At 34.4% G+C, this 25,191-nt stretch overlaps 2 protein-coding genes, 2 long non-coding RNA genes and 3 pseudogenes across 5 annotated transcripts; all 7 read right to left on the reverse strand.

The window, feature by feature from the left end:
- Positions 1-491: 491 nt before the first annotated feature.
- Positions 492-5,712, reverse strand: LOC120194105 (annotated as a pseudogene).
- Positions 5,713-6,506: 794 nt separating this feature from the next.
- On the reverse strand, positions 6,507-7,495 carry LOC120194107. Of its 2 annotated transcripts, XR_005522943.1 has the most exons (4): positions 7,422-7,495; positions 7,267-7,346; positions 6,917-6,975; positions 6,507-6,798 (listed from the first exon to the last, which is right to left on the reverse strand). It is a non-coding gene; the product is annotated as an uncharacterized LOC120194107 (long non-coding RNA). The 2 variants fall into 2 exon arrangements; XR_005522942.1 differs by lacking the exon at positions 6,917-6,975.
- Positions 7,496-7,601: 106 nt separating this feature from the next.
- On the reverse strand, positions 7,602-10,769 carry LOC120194469 (annotated as a pseudogene).
- Positions 10,770-12,169: 1,400 nt separating this feature from the next.
- Positions 12,170-13,957, reverse strand: LOC120194106. The gene is made up of 5 exons (XR_005522941.1): positions 13,779-13,957; positions 13,597-13,658; positions 13,451-13,503; positions 12,396-12,432; positions 12,170-12,294 (listed from the first exon to the last, which is right to left on the reverse strand). It is a non-coding gene; the product is annotated as an uncharacterized LOC120194106 (long non-coding RNA).
- Positions 13,958-15,433: 1,476 nt separating this feature from the next.
- Positions 15,434-18,289, reverse strand: LOC120194470 (annotated as a pseudogene).
- Positions 18,290-21,162: 2,873 nt separating this feature from the next.
- Positions 21,163-21,632, reverse strand: LOC120194104 (MAR-binding filament-like protein 1). Its single transcript, XM_039196502.1, has one exon. It carries the CDS (start codon positions 21,594-21,596, stop codon positions 21,201-21,203), a length of 396 nt encoding a protein of 131 aa, XP_039052433.1. The 5' UTR covers positions 21,597-21,632; the 3' UTR covers positions 21,163-21,200.
- Positions 21,210-24,454, reverse strand: LOC120194103 (MAR-binding filament-like protein 1). Its single transcript, XM_039196501.1, has 4 exons — positions 24,127-24,454; positions 22,724-22,776; positions 22,473-22,609; positions 21,210-21,947 (listed from the first exon to the last, which is right to left on the reverse strand). Exons 1-4 carry the CDS (start codon positions 24,410-24,412, stop codon positions 21,893-21,895), a joined length of 531 nt encoding a protein of 176 aa, XP_039052432.1. The 5' UTR covers positions 24,413-24,454; the 3' UTR covers positions 21,210-21,892.
- Between the last annotated feature and the right edge of the window lie 737 nt (positions 24,455-25,191).

Genomic DNA, 25,191 nt, shown 5'->3' on the forward strand with positions numbered 1-25,191 from the left:
AATTTAAGTGATTTTAGATGATCAAATTTTAATAACATTGTCTGTACAAATATTCTTGAATTTACCAACATAAGTTGGTTCAAGTAGTAACTAGTTTGATATCGCTTAAGTAATATCTTGAGTTCGAACCTTTGTGTATACATAAAATCCCTGTTTAATATCGCTTAAGCAAGGTCACGAATCCATCTTAGTCAAGACAAAACCTTGAAACTGAGAGGACAAAAAAAAACTAAATCATTTTAACATTATATATAAGTTGAATGACAAAATAATATTTGATTGATCAACCATAAATTTTTAAAATTGATTGATGAAACCATGTGATTTCGATCTTCCGAGATTTTGATAAATTTTGGATTAAATTCTTTAATGCCATAACACATATAGAATGGATCTCAACAAGCTATGTATAATTTACATAGATATATATTAGAGTTTACCATTGGAAAGATTACAAATTGAACATTATTCCTATGTACTTTCAAGTCTTCAAACTGAACCAAAAGGCAATATTGCGTTGCTAGCGGATAAAAGCATAGCAGAGAATCGTATGACAGATTGAAGGGGTTCGTGACGAGTAATAGAAAAACTAAGAATTGAAAACCAATTAAATAATGAGAATTGGTTTACCCAAAACGGACACTAGAAGCTATTTGCTTCTCGTACACCTGGTCAGAACATCGACAAATCTTGTACATGTGCCTCTTCAGATAATCTTGTACATGTGCCTCTTCAGATAATTTCCTTCTACCTTCTTTCTTCCTGCCATCCCCATTTGTTTCCTTGCAGATGGATTTTCGAGCAAAAACCGGAGATTTTCAGCAAGAACTTGGGTCCCCGGGTGCCCCATGGGGCAAAAGCCCCGTCACATTGTGCTCAACTATCTCTGTTTGCCCCCTGCATCAGTCCCCAACACCTATGCAAACGTGCATAGAAATCAAAGAAAATCAGTAATTAATATAACAAGAGTGGCTTACATTTTCTGGATACAACACATGCATATAAAAAAATTGCATGGCATACGCACAAATGAAGGTAAACAAGAAGAATGCCACGAATTGCGACAAATCGCATATGTATATGCTAGACAGGGCGTTTAGGAGGAAGAAGATAGTGGAGGCAAGAAATGCAACCCATATAATCATTGGATATAAATAATACAATAACAGGTGATATTCCTAAAAAGCACATGCTATCGCTAGGAATTTAAGGTCCCAATAACTGCCACATGCAGGCATAAATAAATGTGAATAGGCTAATGATTTCTTACCGGAAGACTGAATGCCATTGCTTCAACAGTCACTCTCCCAAATGTTTCTCCTAGTCCCTGTAAACAAAATCCAGTCATCCTTGCATGTTTCCCTTTATCTCAAAAGAATCTTAAAAATTCAGAAATGAGTATGAACTTAGGTTGAATGTAATTAGAATATGAAGTGAGATTCATAATTAACCACAGTTATATATGTTTCAATAATGTCAGCCCAGAAAGTTGAAAACCAATATGTTGAAATCACATATGTTTTCTCCTCACCTACTAACAAAAAACATATAAACAACTAAAGTGCTACAAGGAATCCAAAATCACTGATCTTTTGATAAGGATTGCCACACCAACTAACCCTTATTTGAACCAGCTCATTCATAAACTGATATTTACTTGGTGAGGTGTTCCTTATCCAAGTTCGAGTAACTCGACTATCATCAGTCATAAATTGAAACCATCGGCAACAGATGGAAGACATGTAGAATTTAGCACGAACGAACTTGGAAGAAATCTACCTTCAGCGCTGCCCGAATGGTTCAAGAATCAAGAGTTTGAAAATTCAATATCCAAGGAAATTGTGAAAATAACATCATAAATTTGCCACAAAGAAAAACATCATAATTTGATCTATTTTAGAAGTTGAAGAGATTCCAGGTCTAGTATCTACAAGTTCTAAATTATTCAGGACCGTAATCGAGTAACCAAATAAGCCACTCACCACTATCAAAAAATGAGTCAAGGAAATGCCACATCAATACCAAGAAGTAAGAACACAAGCCTTCTCTCCTCTTGTTAATTCTACACCAAAGGCTACCAGAAGAATGAAAAGTTCCTATAAAGTCCCTACCATAATATCTGTGAGAACACTTGCATTAAAAGCAAAGATTCCAACCAGTAGTTCCATGTACACTTCCAAGGAATTTTAAGTTTTTAAATGTATACTAATTTGGACATTGTAATTTAATTTGAGTGAATCTAAGCTTATAACCTGATAACAAATGAGACAAAATGCTGCTATTTTTTATGCCACTTCCTTTTTCCGCAATTTTGTCCGTGCGTGTGTTATATTAATCAACAGCATAGCAGTATCAATACAGCTTTCCTTTTCACCTCATTCAAAAAGTTTGCCATACAGTTGAACATAGAAACAACATGATATGAAAAATTCAAAACATTTTATGTGCACTGATGAATTGTGCACTGATGAATTAGCAATGTGTTGATGAGGCAAATAATCTGCGGAAGAATAAATAACTGCTACTTCTCTATTTTACTCATATGCAAGAATACCAGTGAAGAGATTAATTATATCGAATATAGAGTTAATCAGATGAAAGGACTGATTATATGCAAAATATTCTATCTGGAATGTAAGAAAACTAATAAAGATTGGCATTCAGATATACTGTATAATGTAGAAAAGAAGAGAGTAAATTATGCTAATTTAATCAAGAAGATAAATGATTAATCACCTGGGAGTTCATGACATAAACATCTGCTGCTGAATATAGAGAGGCAATCCGTGTAGTTGTAGGAAATCCAGAGTACAGACTCAGACAACTTTGCATGATGCGACAAGAAGTTCAGAATTTCTTTAACATAAGGTATCTCATTGCTCTTAGATCCAACAGAACCAATAAGAATTTTAAGATCTTGTTCCTCTGTTCCTTTTCCATCAAATATCTTCCTTCTGTGACTGTTTTTGACACCAACAGCCTTTGTGGTGTTTACAGAGGAAAATTTGCCTCTTAAATGATGCTTTACAGCCAAGGTGGACTGATCTTGCCTAATATCGGATGATTTTTTAACTTTGGAATCAATTTGTAAAGGATATTGATCAATCATAAGGCGGGCTGATTCAAGAAGAATGAGCTGGCCCTTTCCAGCATTTATGCTACTTAGAGACATTACAAGCATATCATTATCTTCCAAAGCCATCTCTTTTCTTACTGCAGCTCGCAATAACAGCCTTTTCTCTAACATTTTTTCCGGGCTGGCTGATGGAGTATTTAAAGAACAAGCAATACCAGCTACAAAAGCCAACTCATCATTAATAGCAAGTGGAACAAGAGTAGGCTGAGATCTCAGCTTAATATTTTCTTCTTTACACCAAGTAACCACTGTCTACTCTGCAATTCAGATAAGAAAATAAGCATTTTCACCCGGTTTAAAACAAGTTTTGACCGATCAAAGTTTCTCTTTTATTTTCCATGATCCACCAAGCAATTTGACTTCCTCCAGCTGGGAAATGTTCATATATTGATCTGAAACCAACACATCACAGGTAAGTAGAGCAAGATAACTTAAAGCTCTAGAAATGCTGCAACCTTATATCAGCTAATGGTTGATCATCATATCCGCATAAGCAATAACTTAAAAAAAAATCGCCTATAAATTTCTCACCAATCCATAATGCACAGACTGCTGATCCTGCAATCACAAGGTCTGCCTTCATGGCAGTTTTGAAGCTAAGATCTGCACTGTCTTCAATCACTTTGATCCTTCTCCTCGCAAGCTCGGACATAAGCCCTCCTTTCTTACTCAGAACAACAGCAGATACAGTGGCTCCACAGCTCAAAAGCTCTGTTGCCAACTCCATCATTGAAATTGGAGCCCCAGTCATCGAGAGTTCATGAAATACCAACACAAATCTTCTAGACCAAACAAGGCGTGAAAAATGCCCCTTCCTGTCACATGTTCCAGATCGCTTTTCAGGACTCCACTCCAGAACTCTGTCCTCCACTGCTCCAAAAGGACCAACAAGCAATCCATAAGTAGAATTAGTCAGTGGAATTTCCTGTTCCTGATCCTCAGTGTCATCAATTTCAATGTTCATTTGTGCCTTCGATTTACCACTCGTCTTGTGTGAATTACGCCTTGCTCTTTTACTTTTTTTCTTCTTAGATGAGACTTCTTTCCCAGTCTTGGACAAAATCACATCAAACTTTCTATCACTAGACGCCTGAGTTTTATTAGTTCCATTATTCACTGCTACCAAACTATTATCAGCAAGCAAATCTCGTCGTGCATTCTTTTCAGCATCTACAGGTTTATTTCTAGGATCACCACTGAAACCCAAAAATTCCTCCTTTTTATGACCATGAACCCACCCGGACTGGACATAAAATCCAAGGTAAGCCCAAAGAGTAATCAAAAGCAACCAATACGCTAATCTGTTGCTCCTAAACCATTGAATGCCACCAACTCCACTTCTAGCTTCTCTTCTTGGCGTTTGGCTTGAATGCAGTTTCCGAGAAGTAGGAGAATTTTTTGGAGATGATCTTCCTGATAGACTGGACTTAAGGCTGCCTAGCCTCAGTGATGATGGTCCCTTGCTGACACTTTCCTCCATTAGCATCTGCCTATAGTTACTTCTGTCAAGCTAAATGAATATTCTTAATATTTAGAAAATAAGAAACAAGTAGCACTTAAAGATCCCTTCCGTTCTTCGAGCTCCAAATGCTTACAAGTACCTCCTTCTACAGGTTTCTAAACTCCAAACCTACATCAACGAGGAAAATAAGATTTCGTGTTTTTCAGACAACATAATAATATCTAATGCAAAAAAAAAAAAAAGTAATGAAAATATGGTTGGTATAGGTAAAGAAACAAAAAAGTGACGAGCAAACAACAACCTGAGCTTATTTGAACAAATTAAAGCTGTCAAAAAAAATATGTTTTATATTTCGGACTAACAGAAGGTTGAAAAGCGAGATCTCAATTTCCTTTTGCCTTCTGCATTCATCATAAACTAAAATTCAACTGATAAAGAACTAAGTTGAAATACCTCTCTTTGCTCAGTGTCTAAAATACCAAGGCAATAAAATCAAGAAACTGATCAACCAGCAAGCAATTAAGATTTTAGAGTGTTCCAAGTTCATGAAATATTAAAAAGTCCTTAAAAAAGGTCGATTTATCTGATTCCTAGGAAACAATGTGTTGACAAAAACTACATTCAACGTTTTGTTTGTGCCCATTGTCAACTAGTTTTCAAGAACCAATCGTAATATTTCAATTTTCAAATCTCATACCACATTTTCTTCCTCTCGACAACCAAAATCATCTTAGCGTTTCTAACTAACTTGACAAAGAAAAGAAAAGAAAATTGACTTAGCACCGACAACCAAAGCTAGAAAAGAAAAGCCCGACAACCAAAGCTAGAATCAAACTTTTAACATTTACGCTAGTGAGAACTTAACAGCAGTAAAAACAAAGCACTGAAACTTTAAGATATCAATTATGCAATAAAAATATCTTAGCATGAAAAGCAACTAGAGGTTAGCTTACACTAAAAGAGACTCGAAAGAAAGCGAAGAAATCACTATATTCTCTCATTTCTGATCTCCATTATTGATTGATCTGACTTATTAGCTTACACTCAACAATAAAGTTGCAAAAAGAAGGGGGGGGGAGAGAGAGAGACGTATAGTTAAAAAAATTAACAAAAATACATAATCCCATAGAGAGAGATGTCTGTGGCGTTATCTGCCTTTCGAACGGATCGCACGTGCGATTAAACACGTGTGAACTTTGGGTGAGTTTTAATGTAAACAGCTGTCTCCGGTCGTCTACTGAATCGTCTGATCGCAGTCGGAGATGATGTTTGTATAACTCGAACGATGGTTACAGTTGTGGGGCAATTATGAAGAGAACACGTGGAATAAATAGGGCTGGAGTGAACCAGTTCTAGTATATTTATTTGCTTAATGAACCGTCGGTGGGTGTATTAATGTGAAAATTATGGCCGTTGGATTATTAAAAATAGATTTGAGATTGCTTTGATCAATGAAGTCTCTAGACTCTTGGTCCCACTAGCTTCATTTATTCATTTTTTAATCATAAAAATGCAAGTGAACTGCCAATCTAAAAAGTTTTAGAAAGCAAAATAAAAACATAAATAGTTTTAATATAAATATATAACAAAGAAACAGCTCTAATAGTTTTATAAAAGAAAAGTTATCCCGAATATATTAAGCAGATTACTCCAAACATTTTTACTAAATAAAAATTTAAATAAATGGATTGTCTGTCGTTTACTAAATCCAAGTAGCTGAGCTGTTCAACTATCTATTACTTCAGGTCTGCAAGAATGCAAATTGTTAATTAAACAAGGAACACTTTGTTAATTATCTTGCAGCATTCCTTGAACCAGTTTTAATCTGATGCATTGTTTAACCCCAGCTCTTAAATTTGTATTCACTCAACATTCTTAAACAAAAAGACGAACCGAATAGACAAGAGATTGAAATCAACATAAAACTTCAGGAAAACGCTTGATCACCATTCACCAAATGCACTGATAAAGTTGAAGAATCCACAAACAGAGATGTACACACTCAAAACCAAGCTCAACCCATCAACCAGACAAGTATGCTTTCACCGAACAGAGATAATGACACCTTCCGTGCAAATAAAATAAATAAAGCTCGTCAACAAAACAACTGCTGTACAGTAATTCTTGTTCACACTTTTACAGAGAAGCCCGACTAAAACTTCTCACAAGCTTCATCAAAAAACCAAGCCACAAGGAAAACCTGCAAGAAACTATGATAGCAGTTTCAGGAATTTTTGCAGAGCCAAGCCAGATTGTGAGAAAAGTACTATTTTCTCTAAATGAGTATCCGTATTGCACATTAAACAAGGGAATGCTACCTGTCAGCCACAATAATTCTTAACTGAATGCAGCATAAGCAGGCGTTTGTCACATGTAACTGCCAGAACAAATTCGAAGAAGGAGAGAGAGATGTTAGAATGAATGAACAAGGACACCTCCAATTAATGGCAGGAGATAATTACTGCACATAATATACTGACTCAGAACTCATTTAAGCACAAATGCCTAGGAAAAAAAACTTCAATACTGGCAAAATGAAACAGGGCCATCTTAAATCAATGAAATAGTCTCTCAAATGGCAACAACGTTAAACTATATAGATTATATTATTGCTTGATTCTAACCTTTCATATGTGCCAGAAGTTACTAGGGATGAAACATGGTTTACCTACACAATCCTGGAACAAGCTGCAGCCCAAAGTGTTCCAGGTCGAACTCTGGAGACCACAAAGGGCCAGGAAGAAGGGCCTGCACCACCAAGTAATAAACAAATAAGAATTCCAAACTCCACAAGATAATAAGAACTTCTTTGGAAATTTTGACCTTCATCAGTTTTTAATGGGACGGGCTCCATCTTTAATAAGTACATCACTTGCTAAAGCTCATTCCGAATATCTACATGAAAAAAAAAGACAAAACAATTCAAGAGTCTTACATATACAGATGATAGAAACGGAGTAAAAAAATCCACCCATCCACAGAAAGACCTTAAGATTTTCAACTTGCCTGCGAGGCTGCTTATTTGGGTTATTTTGCCGTTGCCCAAATTCATCACTCACAAGCTCTGCATTGGGAACATGTTTAACTGCCGACATATAAGAAACAGGAAAAGTCTATGTTCAGAAATCTAAGATAAAGGCAAGATCACGGCTTACCAGTTCTCTCGGAGAGCTTCCATTCATTATTGGTTTGTTAGAAGTATTTTCTTTGCTGCGAAAGGTAATTAAATATTAAATAAACAACCAGCAAGCAACATAATGACCAATTTTTAACTTGTAAATAGCACAAAACACAACCAGATGCACCTCTGTAATCTTAGAATCCATTACTTTTGGCATCTCTCACTCAAACGCTTAAGGTAAATCACGAAACATTTATCTTTAAGGGTGCAAGGCCCTGACCATCAAACAATCTACAATAAAAACATTGCAAACTGCATCAATGGGCCGTTATGGAGATTAACATGAACATGAAAACTAATAATACGCTTTTAGAACATCTTTCAACAATTATTTTCTGTTTTCAAGTAAAGTATGTGAAAAGAAAAATGCTTCTATCTCCTATGTAAACCAATCACACAATCATCCTCCATAAGACCTCACATGTCTCACCAAATATTATCGTTGTGATTCTATAAAAGATTCATAAATAAGGAGAGAAGGCATTATCTAAAACTAACAATCTTTAAGACGTACACATGCATTAAGCTTAATTTACAAAAACTACTGCATAAAAATTTCAAAATCCACATTCAATATAAAGACATACAGCGGAGGTATCATAGATGAAAACAAATTCCAATCACAAGGAACATGAATGATTAACACAAACCAAAAGTCCAAATTAAGAAGGAATGAAGGAAAGAGAGGAGAAGAAATAAATCCTACATCTCCAACCAGATTGGAATAGTAGCCAGAATACTAGAAACTGAAGGAAAAGGAATATACAACATGAATGGTTAATACTAGAAAATGACCGACAAAGTCTTTGAGAATGGAAGGAAGATTCTTTATATATTTATACATACCTATTATGATGCTCTTTAGGAATTGAAGGTAAAATCTCATTGGCCCTTCCCAGGTCTCCACGCATCACTGGTGTCTTGTACTCTATCAGGTTGAGAAGTAATGTGTATCCCATCACACTGTAACATAAGACAAAAATGAGAATAAATACAAATTAATAATGTATTTTCAAAGGAAAAAAACAAGAGATTTAAACGTGAAAATTAGCCATTGCCAGCTGACTTACTTGAATACTTTGTCTATCAGATACACCCGACTTTGACTTGCAAGATATCCCAACAAGTACATAGGATGGTCCAAATGAAACATTGTGGTGACCTAAAATCGTTAGATCATCAAAAAAAAAATTTGATAAGAAATGGAGGCTTTGTTAGATCATCAAAATGGAACTGTTACAAGTTACAAAAACAAATGCATTTAAACCTATGAAACACTTTCAAGGAAATGATAAGCAGAACAAAAATACCTCTCAACCAACAAAGTAATTAAGTCTCATGAAGAGTTATTCTAAATGAAACAGTCCCCCAACCCATATCCGGTCCTGACATGTTCATTGGTTTCATGAAGAAGCTCAAATTCATCCTCAACTCCTTGTTCATCAACTGGCGTTCCACTATCTAAGGAAGATTGAACTACTTCCCGCTGCAACATCAAAATATTAAATGCAGTTCTGTATGACTGCATGAAAGCGTGCATGTGTTTAACAGACAAAAGAAGAGTCCAGGGTGCAACCTATTTTGCAGATCTAATAAGCAGATAATATAAAGAGACTTACATTGTACTTTAGGATATATAAAGATGTATCACTGGCAATTGCCACCAAGTCACCACTATCAGCTCAGTAAAGATTCTGACATATTCAATAACATAAACAAAACTACATTTAGGATTCAACATAGCTAAGAAGCGGCAAATGTGGTTCATATAGCTTTTTAGCTTACTTAACAGTAACATCAATCCGACGAATCAACTGCATTCAGCCCACTATAAAAGCAAATAAAATCATTAGAGTGCATTGCCAGTAAAGTGCCCCCAAAAATACGCTCAGCAGAGAAGGTAGGCCAGACAATCTTCTTTTCCTGAAAATGTAAAATCCTCATCAATTCCACCAAATTGTAAAAAGGAATCTCGTACGTTGTATTAGATAAAATTCCAATATAGAGAACCCACCATAATAACATGACAAGTTAATAATTATAAATTTATAATTAAAGACACTTGTAGAATTGCCTGTCCGTTTACAACATCAGATTTTCAGAAGAATTGAAACCCCATTCCAACCAAAAATTCTATTCATTCTTGTAAATCCATTTTTCCAGCTGCAATTTTTATGTTGCTTATAACATATTTTTCAACAAGTGAAAACAAAGTTTGCAACCTTTCTTAGGGTAAGAAATATACCTTTTATGACAAGAAACCATCCAAATGACGAAATAGTGCAAACCTGGAAATTTTTTCTGAAAATCTTGATCTTTGATGAGCTTTCTCTGACAGCATACTCTCCATCAGATGACCAAACGAATTCCAAAGCTGAACCAAAGGACCTATTTCTCCATGTTAACGCAGTATATATGATGTACTCACCATCTCCACAGACAACAACAAACCTACCATTTGGGTTATGCTTTAAGCTCTGAGAAGAACCAGGTAGAAAAAAGTGTAAATGGTTGTGCACGAACCCAAGCATAAGCACTACTTATAAAAAAGAATTAATCAACAAATTTTAGGAGGGACCCTTAATCTTATGCTCAAATTCATTTAAATAAGGCCAGAAAGCATCAACTCACTTGGGGATATAGATCACATGTCCCTAATTCCTTGACAGCCAAGGGCAATCTTTCTCCATTGGTAACCTAGAAACCAAATAAAAAAACCATCTTAAGATGAAAATTCCTGTACTAGAAGTCACAACAAGAATGCAGAGAGAGAAATATTTTACAACAAATACATTTACCTCAAAATCTGCTCCTACACTCTTAATATTCACAGTTTGAATTTCATTGTGCTTAGGCCATATGATTTTCCCACTGTTGTCTATACTTGCTACAAGAACTTCACGACCAAATTTCACCATAATAGTTCCTTTCCTCACCCAATCACAATCCTGCAAGATAGAATTACATTGTACTCTTAGCCTCTTAGGCATAGCAAATTAAGTAAGAAGTATCATGCAAACTAATCAATGAAAAAAAGAAATGCAACTGAAGAATTCAGGTCAAGCAACCTAAATTAATTGTTTTTAACCTTCAACGAGCACATAGACATGCTCAAAAAATAATGGAAGGCACCGTTCAAGCATTTAATGACCAAAATAAAATAAACTGAAAAAAAAAGAAAAAAAATAAACGTAAACCAGTTGCATGATTCAACCAAAAGTAATTACCTTCGGGAACCTTTTATATATCCAACTGCCCAAACTCTCTCAAGACCTTAATTGAATGTATTTTCAAGCCTGAAAACAAATGAATTGGTCAAAAAATGAAAAGCTTGAATAATTCAAAGATATCACCGCATACATGAAAGCCTATTAAGATCAAAATATCCTAAAGTGACAAGCGAATGAGAACAAACTGTAAATGGTAATGCACCATTATGGCTCCAGACCATGAATTTCTACATCTAACTGAATTGAGGAATGAAATGGAACCTTGATATTTATGCAGAAACAAAGCCAGATAAAATCAGTCCCATCACAAAGCAAATGGGCACTAAAAAAAATTAAATGGGTAATTTAGTATGTTCCTGCATAATTTTTTTTTTATAGGAAATGGAGGCCTCGTTAATTTCCTGCATAATGATTCAAGTTTACATTTCTTAATTTCCTGTATCCCACAAAATAAATGGCCACCGGAAAAGAAAAGGGGAATATCTTCTATCCCAAGAATCACCTATATGTGGTAGCATGCCATATGCGAACCGTCCCATCCTCAGAACCAGTAATAATAATTGGAAGTTCAGGACGGAAACAAACTGCAGAAACATTGTGTGTGTGGCCTTCCAATGTCTGAACACAACTTTTGGTTTGGTAGTCCCATACCTGCATCCATGAGAATTATTTGTTAACAGTTCCATCAATATTTATTTAAGATGAAAAAGATAGCAAATACGAATAGTAGCTGCTTACTTAGCAGTGTGATCATCAGACCCAGTGATTAGGTAGGGCTTATCCCAATCTGTAAAGTAATCAACACAATTTACACCTTTCTGATGGGCATCCAAAGTAAAATTTGGGTCCAGGGATCTAAGGTTCCAAATCTAGAATTTCAACATATCCAAGGCATATTTAGCATGGCTATACCAAACGAAGTTGAAATGTAATGAAAAACCTACAAATAGAAAGGCCCTTTATACCTTTATGTACCAGTCAGAGATGCACTGGCAAAAATGTTAGTATCTTTGGGATTAAAAGTTACTTGCATGACATAATGGGAATGTCCCTCAAATATCTGAGTACACACCCAACCCTTTTCCCAGTCCCAAAGTTTTATGAGCATATCATCAGATGATGACAACACATATGGAAGAGTAGGATGGACAGCTACACATCTAATGTAATCAGTGCCTCAAATACTTTGACCTTATCCATGGTGTTGTAATTGTATACACGAATAAACATGTCATCAGCTCCAGCAACAACCCATTGTTTGCGTGCAATAAATTGGCCGACCTAACTGCAAATGCGAGATGTCTAGTTTAGAAAATGATAATAATTCTATCACATACAACCAGAAATGGGAAAAATAAATCGCCACTTAAACAGCTAACCACATACCTGGCAACTCAGTGACCTCAAATCACTTAGCCATGGTCTGTGCACCAAGTTAATAGTAACACTAATCAATAAGTGAAAAATCCAAACAATACAAAAGGTTCAAAATAAGCCTACTACTACTTAAATAACATGTTAAGAACTAAAGTTTCAAACCAATTATATTCCATGAAATTAAAAAAAAAATCTATAGCCCTATATTCGAATAATCATGTCAAAGGGAAAATGAAACTTGTTCTTTTCAATAAAAAGAAACAAAAAAAATGACAAGCAAAATGAAGTCTTACAGATATAGGACTAGCCATATATATATAAAGCAAAAAAATTCCATGTTCCTCTATTCAGAAAAAAAGTTTATGCTTGTAGCTTTGCAAATAATAAACACCTACAGGAAAACTAAGAATGATTTAGTCGAAAAATATAACTATGGGGAGCTATATGGTGTAACGGTTTTGGGTTAAGGAGCAACTCATGGAATACAGTTCAATTAAATTCAGAATATTAGTACATAATGGATTAAAAATCAATGGTTAAGAAATTTGTAAAAGTGATATGTTTCATTAAAGCAGCTCAAAGTTTAAAAACTCCAGAGGAAGATTTAATAGGGACTGTACTCATAAGATACTTGTAAGAAATTTACAGGTTGAACAGGTTTTTACTACTTCAACCAATCTCTGGTTCCATGCCCATACCGGACCAAGCCTCCAGTTCCTGATTGAACCAGTGGTCCAATCTGTTTTTTTTTTAATTCATTCAACCCACAACACACAAGGGAGTGCACTGTGAAGAAGGTGGGAACAACGCTTCAAAGAGTAACATAAAATCAAGCTCTGTGATGCACTTTACAAAATTGTTCATTTCCTACTAAAAATATATAATATTGAAGGAAAAAAAAACTGAAAAAACACATAAGTTAGTGTTCAACTAAATTTCAGGTATTAATTGTGACCATCAATATGTACACCTATTCACCTATTTTCCAGCTCTGCCACAACTAACATGGAACACAGCAAAACTTATAGTTCGACAGCTATTTACAAAATATAAAACTTGCGTACCTGTGACTGCTAGTTCAAGATACACAGAGTTCCAGAACAAACTAGCTAGAATCCTTCAATGACAATTACAACATATCATACGTCAACTTCAAGCCTGAAAAGATAAAATTCAAATAAATAGGAAACTAAATTAAGGTTGAAATTACCATGGTTCAGTGGGATGGAGATCTACAGATTTTACTCTCTCTGATCTTTGAGCAAGTTTCCTCTAATCCAAACATCAAAAAAAGAATGTTACAATACAAATTACCACACACCCAATCCAAGACACCAAGAAGATCTAATCCACACATAGAACGGAACTCGAAATGAAATGAATAACATGTACCTTAATTTCAAGTCTGAGCGGCCGTTAAACACCAAAGCAAAAAGAAAAAAGAAAAGAAAACAGAACTAGCCGAAGTCAAGAAAGAGATCTTAAATCAAACTCATTCAATAAGAGGCCAACTCTAAATCACCGGATCAATATCCAAACATTCATATGTGATGTAACACTCCAACTTCATAATATCCCATTTTTTCAGGGTGTTTTTATTTAAACCGGATGTTTAAATTTTAGCCGTTGACATATGTCTAAAGACCAATTAGTCTTTTAAGCTTCTAAAACGTCTTCCTTATGACCCTCCTAAAAGAATAGATTATTTAACTTAAACTAGTTCTTTCTCATTGCGGATTAGATTTCATATCCAGAGAACTACATCCTTAAGCTCTTCCCGAGAAGTGAAGAAATACCATGAATTATGCCGCAAGGGATTTCTTCACACATGATTGTTTGTCAGTCAAGTATCTGCACGGAATAGTTTCAGATTCAGTCCATATTATGACATCTAATGAAAAGGTAAAAAGAACGTATATTAAAAAAAACACTCTTTTACCAACAGTTGGGGGTTAATAATCAAAAGCAGCGTTTTGAAAATTGGACCGGACCGGCCGGTTCAACCGGGAACAGCTACTTAGTCCGGTTCAATCTATACCAGTTGAACCGCTATTAGTGAACCGGCCGGAACCGCTGAATCGTTCGAACCAGACCTGCTGAAAACCGGAAAAAATCGTCAATTTTTTTTAAAAAAAAATTAAACCAAACGACGTCATTTGTTAAACGAGCCAAGTCGAACTCGAGTATTGCTGAGCTCGACTCGAACTTGAAAACTTTAAAAGTAAGCTCAACTCGACTCAAACTCACGAGCTAAAAATTATCAAGTTCAACTCGAACTCGAAATATAATATTGAAACTTGAACTCGAAAAGGCTTGAACTCAAAAAAAAATTAGAAGCTCGATTGAAGCCTAAAATTCGAGCTGGATTGAAGTGAAAGAATAGTTCACTCAATGGTCACCAAAAGGCTCTATGATTTTAAATGTCAAATTAGCTCTATTATTTATAGAAGTTAGTTGGGATGCTCTTCTATGTTTCTTAGTCATGTGAGATTGTTTTGTTCTCATATTTTTATTCTTTAGACTTTTGGGATGCTCTTCTATGTTTCTTAGCCATGTGGGATTGTTTTTAAAAAAAATTAAACCAAACAATATCATTTGTTATGATTTTTAACTCCAAATTATTTTTTTTTAATTATGTTTATAATTATATTTATTATTTAATATGTTTTACCTTAAATATTATGTTGTAGTTAATTTGAATCATTTTGTTTCACTTGATTTTATGATTTTTAACTTATATATGTTTAACTTGCTTTAAATATGACTTGTGATATAAAAAATTATTTTTTATTAAATATTTTTTGTATTTTTATTTAATTTTTTAAATAATTATGACGTCGTCCGGTTCTTCCGACCGGTCGAACCGGTTCGACTGATTGAACCAATGAACCGATAGCATGGCCGGTTCGTTAACCAGTCTGGTTTTGAAAACCATGATCAAAAGTTAAAAAAACACCTTTTTTTTTTTCCTGGAAATGCCTCCAAGAACATCACTGCTATCAACCAATAACGAAAAAAAACATTTATTTTATAATTACGAAGTCCTTTTAGCATATATAGGAATCATCTCTTCCTTGATCTGTATCGGGTGAATCTCTCTCAGTTCCCTTTTGCATAATATCACCTAGGAAAGCCATCACTGCAACTCCAGTACCATTCACAACCCACCAGGTAACAGAGGAAGGCCAACCTCCATATATAAGGCATATAAAAAGATGGATAATATAGAGGGTGGCCGGAAAATCTAAGCACTTCTTGCCCTTTCAATCAAATGAATCATGTAGCCAGCTCTGCATAAGACCCAAATAAACAAAAATGAATTAAAATGAGCTAAGTTTAGAAAATGCCTAGATATATTACAATATACTTCCATGTCTTAATGGAGATAATATCTTCATAGAAATAATATTTAGCTCCCGCCATTAATTCATACCGAAAAATTGAATCAGCAAAATAACAGATCCAATGACCAGGGCAGGGAGGTAAATTACTTCCAAGCTTAACTACAATGTCTTAAAAAAGAGTTAAAGGTGTTAGAGTATACCCAAAGACCAATCATATGATGATTGTAATAATACTTTTATTAACCGATTTTATTGAATAAAGATATTGCCGCTATTATTTTCAGTTATATAAATGTGTTTAACATAAACTGGAAGATAATAAAGTCCATATAATGACATAATTGTTATTATTAAAAGATTTCTAATCAAGTATTATTATGGGCATGGACAATAATAATACGCTTAAGACTAACATGTTATTGATTGATGACAACGAGTTGTCATTGACATAGAGATGTCAGAATTGATACATGATTATATTGTTAGAGAACAATGTATTGGATTGACCCACCATGAGCATATGTCTTGGATTATTATGTAACAGTCATAACATTGCTCATGGTGATGACTATGTATGATCCTCAGACTTGAGATCAATATATCCCAACATATTGTATGTTTTGATGCAGCTAAACAAGCTCCGTAACTGGTTGCTCTATAAAGACTGTTATTGAATATATCTCAATATATGTAGTGGGTGTGTATGATTAAGATAGGATATGGCATTCTTACATAATAGGAAATATATCACAGGTCACTTGATTGAGTAAGACTAGAAACGTATGGCCATGCTCGAATAAGTTGATATGAGATATCATAAACTATTCGTTAATTAAAATCTACTCTAGAAATCAAGAAACAATAGATGGGCTATACAAATGTGACTATTCCAAGACTTGTGCCTATTCTAGATATAAAGAACATTAAGGATATAATACATAAAAGAGTTAATCACCAAGATGATATGTCGAATCATATTTTCTTGTAACTTAGGTGACAATGATATATTGTTAGATGTCACTCATTGTATGTAATTACTTCTAGTAATTACTTCTAATGTTACAAGAACCTACAGGGTCACACCCTAAGATTGAAACGAGCAAAGATGTACAATTTGTTGTACATTACTAAAATATATCTAGAGTTAATTAAGTATATATTTTAATAATCCTGAATATTTAATTTCAATTAATTAAATATAGATTTATTTAATTTGAAATAATAAAATCCCTGATATGATTAGGGTAACTTGGATATAAAAGGATTATTAAATTCTAATTAATTAAATATAGATTTAATTAATTCGAAATAATAAAAACTCTAATATGACCAGGGTAACTTGACTATAAAAGGGTGTGTTAAGTCTAACAGTCGTTTTTGTGAGAACACACACAAAACTTTCAGTCACTTTCTCTCAAAACTGTTTTGGGGAAAAACAAAATTGCTCTCAATCGGGTGAACTGAGTAGAGGCCGAGACGTGATTTCGTGGAGGCTTACGATTCGAATCGATCTACACCACCAGAATTTACTGCTTTCTTTGCTGTTTTTCAAGTAACCCGCTGTAAGTATTCGCATCTCTCCCTCCCGATTTTAATTTTTCGTACTTGGATCGCTGGTGAGACCGTCGAGTTTTGTTTCCACTGAATCATGGGGTATGCCGACGGTCCAACAAAAGGCTCGATCAACTTTACATTTCGACTTCAAAAAGCATGTGCAGAGATTTCTAAATCCTAGTGTTCAGTACCAGAGAAAAAGTAGACATGCCATAAAACTAATGTCACACACCATTGTTAAACACCAAAAGTGTAGGGCATAATCTGTATATTTTTTTATCAAAGCCAGTTGTACAACTTATAACCATGGCTAAGACAAAAGCAATGAGGATTATTTAGTTCAATCATAAGCAACCATTAGGTGTTATGAGGTACACAGAAAAGGCTAGGCCATGGTTGAGCAAAACATTCGTTTATGAAAATAACTACTTACTTATATTCAAGCAAATCTAATAGTTAGTATATCCACAAGGAATCAGACAGTAACCGATCATGTCTTCTATCAAAACTTAAACAGATAATGATACAAATGAAACAAAGGAGGAAATTATACTCTTAGTTTCTCACCCTGCAACAGCGCTGAACAGAAACGAAGCAATAACACACCAGCCGACAAAGGTGGAGGATGTAAGAGTAGCAAAGTCAAAGAAATAGACCAAGCTCATACGAGAAACGTGAGTACCAACAACAAAGGATAGGAAGACTCCAAGCGTCAGATAGTATTGAAGGCAAACAATTTGGGCTACAATAAGCCAAGGATCCCATACCATCGCCCCGTAGAACATGACTGCGATTGAAATAAGCCAATTCCTTATATCCAAGTGTCAGATCCTAAAAAAATAACAGGTTCCTTTGAATAATTTTCTTCGAACCCCAATTCTTACAAGAAATTAGATGGACCAATGCAAACCATTGGCTGCCAAGATGAAGAAAAACCCAGTTTTTGAACAGTGAAAATTCAATGCTTAACTGGGTTTGATGTTCATATTTTTTTTCACTTTTTAGTGCCCAAGATCGAGACTCGGTGAACTCGGATCTGGTAAATCAGCGAGTAGAGGAACAAACCCAAATCTGATGAAAACCAAATGTTTCTCAGATAAATTAATAAAATATATTTCCCAATGCCAGCTAACTAAAATAAAATTGAAATTTTGGTTCAAAAAAGGAAAAGAAGGAATGATTAAAAACTGAATATGGAGATCGATGCAAGAGAGACGAGGAACCGTATGGCTGAATGAATTCTGCAAATTTTGATTTCCAAAACTTCTGTTTTCAATTTAAAGAAGAATTAATTACATAAGTACCCAAATTATGAATTTCATTATAAATTTATCCCTAAATTTTTTTTCATTTTAATTTATCCCTAAATTATGACTTTCATTCTAATTTAATAACCAAACTTTTGAATATTGTACTTTATCCCTAAAGCATGACCCTGATTTTAAATTAATTCATAAACATTTGATCATTTTAATTCATTCACAAATTATTGGTATATGTAATTACACCAATTGTTAATAAACTGTTATAAAAAAATTAACTGTTGCTTAAATATGAATGTTTATTATAAATAATATAATGTGATATAACGGAAATTAATATTGAGTTTAAATAAAATGATCTAACTTCAAAACATGGAAAGAATTATAAATATCTTGAGATACCAAATATAGAAACCAATAACTTTTTTTTTTTGAATTGGAAACCAATGACTTTTCAATTTCATTTTAAATAAAATTCTTAAATAATCTGGAATAATTCCTACCATGGAAATAACACAATTACTCAAACTTAAATTTTCTAAAAAAAACATTTCTTATTACTATTGAAATCCCTTAATAAATTCTAAAGATGAATTAAAATGTAAAAAAAATCATGTTTCACGTTCAATTTTATTAATAATTTGAAGAAATAGTAACATTTCTCATTACTAAAACGTTACATTCCGAGTCTTTTTATCTATGAAATTTTCCTAAAAATTTAATCTTACTTTCCCATGGTAGGAGTCTTTCACTACTGTCATCGTTTTCGATATAATTGATATTAGAACATGCTATTTTCTGTCATATTCTTCTCGATTTGATTTTTTCTCAAAATCTCTTCGATATCAATTAAATTCATATCAGAACTTCAACATATCTTTATTCAATTTGTAATCTCCACCATGTAATCAATATAAAAGTGAAATATATTAATTTTCTTTTCTTTCTTGACCTTCCTCAGGGATGGACCGAGAGCTGCGGGTGAGGACAATCGCCCCCCTAAAAATTTAAAATTTTATATGTTTTAAATTTTTTATGTATTTTTTATTGGAAATCTATGTTTGCCCCTAGAATTTTATAAGGTTCGTCTATTCCTAAAATTTTATAAGCTCGCCCTCCTCACATAGATTCCTACGTCCGTATCTGGCCTTCCTACTGTTTGAATTTAGACACTTCACTACCATGAGACAAATACAAGCAAAATTGAAAAGTTCATTGATGAAATAAAAATTAACTGAGAACTTGTGTTAGCATTCCATCAGTTCGAAATAAACAATGGAGATTTACTGCAAAAGTAAACTCCTTAATTTAACAGACTGGGTCAGATTATATAACAATACGGCCGTATTGCGAAGAATTCCTCAACTAAGCATACAATGGATTTTACATGCATAAGTAAATTCCTTACTCGGCATGCTCGACGTCAGATTTAGATTTATCACAACAATACAATGGTATTGCGAAATTAAAACACAACAATCAAATCCATGATTAAGAATATACCAGAGCTTCGTGTACCTCATTTTGAGCTACTTTTTCTCCTCCTGGTAGTAGTTTTCCTTGCACTGGCCGTCACCTTTGCTTCAGCTTCACTTTCATCTTTCTACCTAGGCTTATCGTTTACCAGAACATCGGATGAATTTATTTGACTCCTCAACCGTAGTATTTCTCCCTTAGCAGATGCCAGTTCGTCCTCGAGTTTCTTCACTTGCTTTCCATTATCCCTTTCCTTGCCAAGTGAAATCATTAGTTTATGAGCATCTTCCATGTTTTCTTGGGCTTCTTTGGAGGCATTCTTCTGCTGTGTAAGCGTTCTATAGAGAACCATTTTCTCATCCTCAATACCAGATATTTTAGCATTAGAACTTTCAATGTCCTTAGAAAGTTATAATATAGAACATCGGATGAATTTATTTGACTCCTCAACCGTAGTATTTCTCCCTTAGCAGATGCCAGTTCGTCCTCGAGTTTCTTCACTTGCTTTCCCAAATTATCCCTTTCCTTGCCAAGTGAAATCACTAGTTTATGAGCATCTTCCATGTTTTCTTGGGCTTCTTTGGAGGCATTCTTCTGCTGTGTAAGCGTTCTATAGAGAACCATTTTTCTCATCCTCAATACCAATTTTAGCATTAGAACTTTCAATGTCCTTAGAAAGTTATAATATATTTTGTCTCACCTCATCAAGTGACTTGGTAGCCTCTTCCAGGTCCGTTTCAAGTGATTTTCTTTCTTCTTTATCCTTCAAGATCTGCTTCTCCAGAGCCTGCTGTTCTTTCTTTAAAGAAGAAACAACAGCTTTCTCTTCTGTCAGATCATTGGCCGCAGTTTCTGCCTTTTTATACACATCTACCAATTCCCATTGAAGGATATCTCGGTTTTCTATCATAGATGTCAGCTCATGAGAAAAAGTCTTCAGCTCCTCCCTAATTTTCTTCAGAAGCTCTTTTGAAGCTGAAAGCTCACAACTTCGCCACTTTGTTTAGCCTCATCAAGGCTACCCTGCAGTCATAGTTTAGCTTCATCAAACTCAGACCTGACCTTTCAAATCTTAGACTCGAGCTCTTTACAATCCGTTCTTCGTTCTTCAGTTGCTCGAACAGGTTAGAAGCCTCACTTTTGGACTTTGCAAGAGTTCCCTCGGCAGTTAGGAGTTCTTATTTCAGGTTTTTTACATTCTGCAACTCTGCCTCAAGTGCTTTCTTCAGGTTCACTTTTTCCTTGATCAAATCCGCAACAATTGCTTTATTTTCACTTGCATCATTTAGGGCAACCTCAAGTTTTTCCTTTAAATAGTGAATTTCTTTTTCTCTTTCCCTCAAAAGTTCAGCATCAACTGTTAAGGAACCTATCCTTGCATTTAATTCATCCACCACAGAATTTTTCGATTGAAGTTCACTTTGATTTCTCTGTAGTTCTTCTCTCAAACCGTCGATCTTGGAACTTGCTTTCCCAAGTTCTTCCATAGTTTTCTTATGAGTAATTTCAAGTTTCTTTAACTCTGATTCCTTTTCAGCAAGGGATGAGCTGAGCTTTTGAATGTTATTTTCCATATCTTTGAGTTCTGAACTGAGCAGGTTAACTTTTCTTGTAAGACATCACTAAATCAAGCTTTTCCTTCAGTTCTTGTTCAAGAGATCCTTTTTCCCCGGCTTTCGAGAGGTTGCTTTGGAGACTGTCTATTTGAACTCTAAGGTTCTCAATTAACTTCTTCTTGTTTTTAAGGTTCTGTGCTAAACTTGAAATTGTATTCTTAGCTGAATTTAGTTTATCCATTAAAGACAGATGTTCTTCCTTTGCCTTTTTGAGTTGCTGCATTTGTTTTTCACGTTCTTTTAGCAGCTTTGATTCAAAGTCTTTCTCCATTGAGAAAATTGCAGCTTCCTTCTCTTGCAATCTTCAACTGTGCGTTCCAATCAATGCGAAAACAGTTTTAAATCAAGCCATTGAAATTAGTTAAGAACAGCAAAACCGTGGAAAACAGCAAGAGCATTCTTTTATCTCTAATATTTGCTTTTGTATTGTCCTTTCGCTTCCAGAAAAAGGAATACTTGACAGGAGGTAGGGAAGTAAGGAGAAGGGTAGTTTGAAGACAGGGAAAGACAATAATATTGTTGAAAATGAAAACTACGTTGCTCTGGTTCTACGTTTTCCATTAAGAACTAGAGTCAGACACGAATCCAGACATGGAGAGTATATGAGCCTCCAAGTACCCTCCAAATACAAGAAAAAAACATGGGAAAAATGAACATAGGTTAAAAAGGGCCCGAGGATCCAAAAGGAGGGGATGGCATTAGGTTGAAAAGGGTCAGAGTATCCAAAAGAAGGGAACTCGCTTTCTTATTTCTATTCTTTCCATGCCTTTCCTTGAATACTCAAGACCATCTATAGTGTAAACAAAATTTTACTTTGAAAGTAAGTGATGACTTGACTCTAGGGCTTGATCAGTTGCTTTCTTATCCTTCTGAACCGAAGCATAGAGTGGAGCAAGCAAACTTGTACAAAAAATTCCAAGACCATTCAGAATAGACAGAAAGGGATTAGATGGCAAATCTCCCAGTGCTTCCTGTCCATGCAAGCTTCCCCGTTAAGAATTTTCAAAAACTTTGTCCCAGTGTAAAATATAAACAAATGAAAGGAAAAGGACTGGATGAGATAATAAAGTAAGTGAAACTCAAACCTCTGCCTTCTGGTTTTCCTCTGGCTTCTTTAGCTCACTTTCTGCCTTGTTTTCTTATGGAAAAGGATAGATGAATAAATAAATAAATAAATAAATAAGAAGGTGAACAATTATTACTTATTAGACCAACCCTTGTGAAAGTACTTAAGAATGCAAACAGGACCTTGATAAGAGATCCAACATATATGAATTTGAAGAAAACAGTATTTGGATTAATTTTGATAGAACAAGCACAATCATAAAGATGAAAAGGGAGAGTCTCAAGGCAACTAATCCAGAACTGTTACTTCATACTGATTTCTTCTTCAAGCAAGGCAACTTGTTCAAATACCAAAAAGAACCACTAAGCATTTTACTAAATCCTCAATAAGGGCACCTGTCCTAAATTTTTTGCACTGTTGAACTTTTACTATCCAAACCGTCCTAATGATGTTGTTCCACTACCATTTAGAGGAATGTTTCTTTTTTTCACCTGGAAGGGGATGGGATTAAATATTTAACTCAAATACAGTAAAACCTGAAACAAAATTCTTAACATAATAAGGGAAAAAGGGAAAGAAATCAAATAAAGGCAATCAGTGCGGGTGTTTCCCAATAGCAACTGCCATTTGCAGCTCCCTTGTTCCTTCTTGTTATCCAATTTTACTCCTCTCTGTCCCTCTCTCTTTGCAATTCGCAGTTCTAAGCAATCTCTGGCTCTCATAATGGAAGATAGATCTATCTAATTACCTCTTATCCAGGACAACAATAAAAGTGTTAAGTTCATCAATTGGCATCAGGCCAGTTAACAGCCATATTTGAACATCATTTCAAAGTTCACAACAAATGTCAGCAAAATCTTATTGCAATTTCTTCAAGAAAACAATCTTGTTCCCGGGAAAATGTTTGAAAAGGAATATAAAAACGTTAAATATAATAGAACATCCCTCCTAGAAGCAAAACATTATATATTCAAACTCTCGATGCATCCAACAGCTGTTTCATGAAATGCAAGAAGGAAAAATGAATCAAAACCCATAAACAGGCAACTAAAATTGACAACCTGACATTTATTTCAGGTATGCTTGGGAGTATCAAGGAAGTGTATAAGATATGACAGGACAAAACTGATCAGTAAACAGATATCAATTTATATTATTTCAAAACATGCATAACAAAAAGTATTTAATCGTAACTTGATCTTTAACATTTATTTATACAGTGACCAATCTTAAGATGTGAAAACAATCAAATCATAAAATCTAATGAACATTAAAGCATTGCCCACGCATTCAAGCACACTTCTAGAGTCTAGACATGGTTCATCCAATGGGATTTTAATAATTTCAAGAAAAACTAGAGATATTCCATTTTAACGAGTACTGTAATTTGATTAAAAAGGGAAAAAAAGAAATGAGGCTTACTTAAGGTGGAGACTTCAATAGCGTTGGCTCTGAGCTGGATGAAAGGAAGAATGGAAATACCCACAAGAAGAACCGTCCTCCTCTTTCGAGAAACCAGTTCGGTTGGATCTTGATGAGACAGATAAGCCATTGGAGGCCTGAAGCTTCTCCTTCTTCTCTTGGACTTTGCATCTCTGAGGTTAAAGTAAACGGATTGAGAAGCAGAATAATAAGAAGAAGAAAACAGCAGTTGAGAATTGAAAATGGGAGTTTGCAAATAGCAGGAGCTCCCTATCACGAATCCCATTTCTACGTTTTTCGCCTTTTTTTTTTTTTTTGTGTGTGTGTGTGTGTGGAGAAGTTGGAAATTAGAGTAAGCAGGAAGCTGGCTCGCTCGCTGTCTACTTTGCTCTATCTTCAACTTTTTTTGGCTTTTTTGTCAGTGGAAGTTCTTGAAAGACAAAATTGTCCTTGTGATAATATCGCTGAAAATATTTATGATTGCTCTATGAAATGATCATTGCACATAAACTCTTAACTTCTTTATTTATTATAAAATTAATTCATATAATAATAAACAATTTTGAATATTACTCCCACTACATAATTCAATATATATATATATATATGCATTTATCAATACATTTAGTGGATTGGGCATGATGGGGCAAATTGGCAATTTGAAATGGAGAATTTTTTTAGATGGAAATTTAAATAGAGATGTAGGTCTGTCCATTATCCAGGACGGAGAGGGAGTAAATTACTTAACTTTAATACAGATAAGGTTCTAAAAAATAATTAAACCATAAAAATTCAAAAATAATTAAACCACATAAATTTGGGATAAATGATTAATTCTATTAATTTTAAAACTGAAAATATCCTAAAAATAGTTATACCAAAAAAATTTGAGAAAACAAAATTTAATTATAATAATTTTAAAACTATCAATGATCTAAAATGTAATTAACCAATCAAAATTGATAGGAATAATTGCCTCTGTAACCTATAACTTATAATCTTACATCCGTCCGTCCAAACCAGATCTATACATGCTGCATCAAGATTAAACAGCATTTATTCCCA

This window comes from Hibiscus syriacus, unplaced genomic scaffold, assembly GCF_006381635.1.
Source record: "Hibiscus syriacus cultivar Baekdansim isolate YM2019G1 unplaced genomic scaffold, ASM638163v2 tig00116997_pilon, whole genome shotgun sequence".
In the NCBI taxonomy this organism is placed as follows: Eukaryota; Viridiplantae; Streptophyta; class Magnoliopsida; order Malvales; family Malvaceae; genus Hibiscus; species Hibiscus syriacus.

Coding starts and splice junctions, on each gene's coding strand:
- LOC120194104 (XM_039196502.1), bottom strand. CDS start 21,596: ATGGAAAATAACATTCAAAAGCTCAGCTCATCCCTTGCTGAAAAGGAA.
- LOC120194103 (XM_039196501.1), bottom strand. CDS start 24,412: ATGGGATTCGTGATAGGGAGCTCCTGCTATTTGCAAACTCCCATTTTC. Junction 22,777..24,126: donor TATTGAAGTCTCCACCTTAA/GTAAGCCTCATT, acceptor CTTTTCCATAAG/AAAACAAGGCAGAAAGTGAG. Junction 22,610..22,723: donor AGGAAAACCAGAAGGCAGAG/GTTTGAGTTTCA, acceptor TTGCATGGACAG/GAAGCACTGGGAGATTTGCC.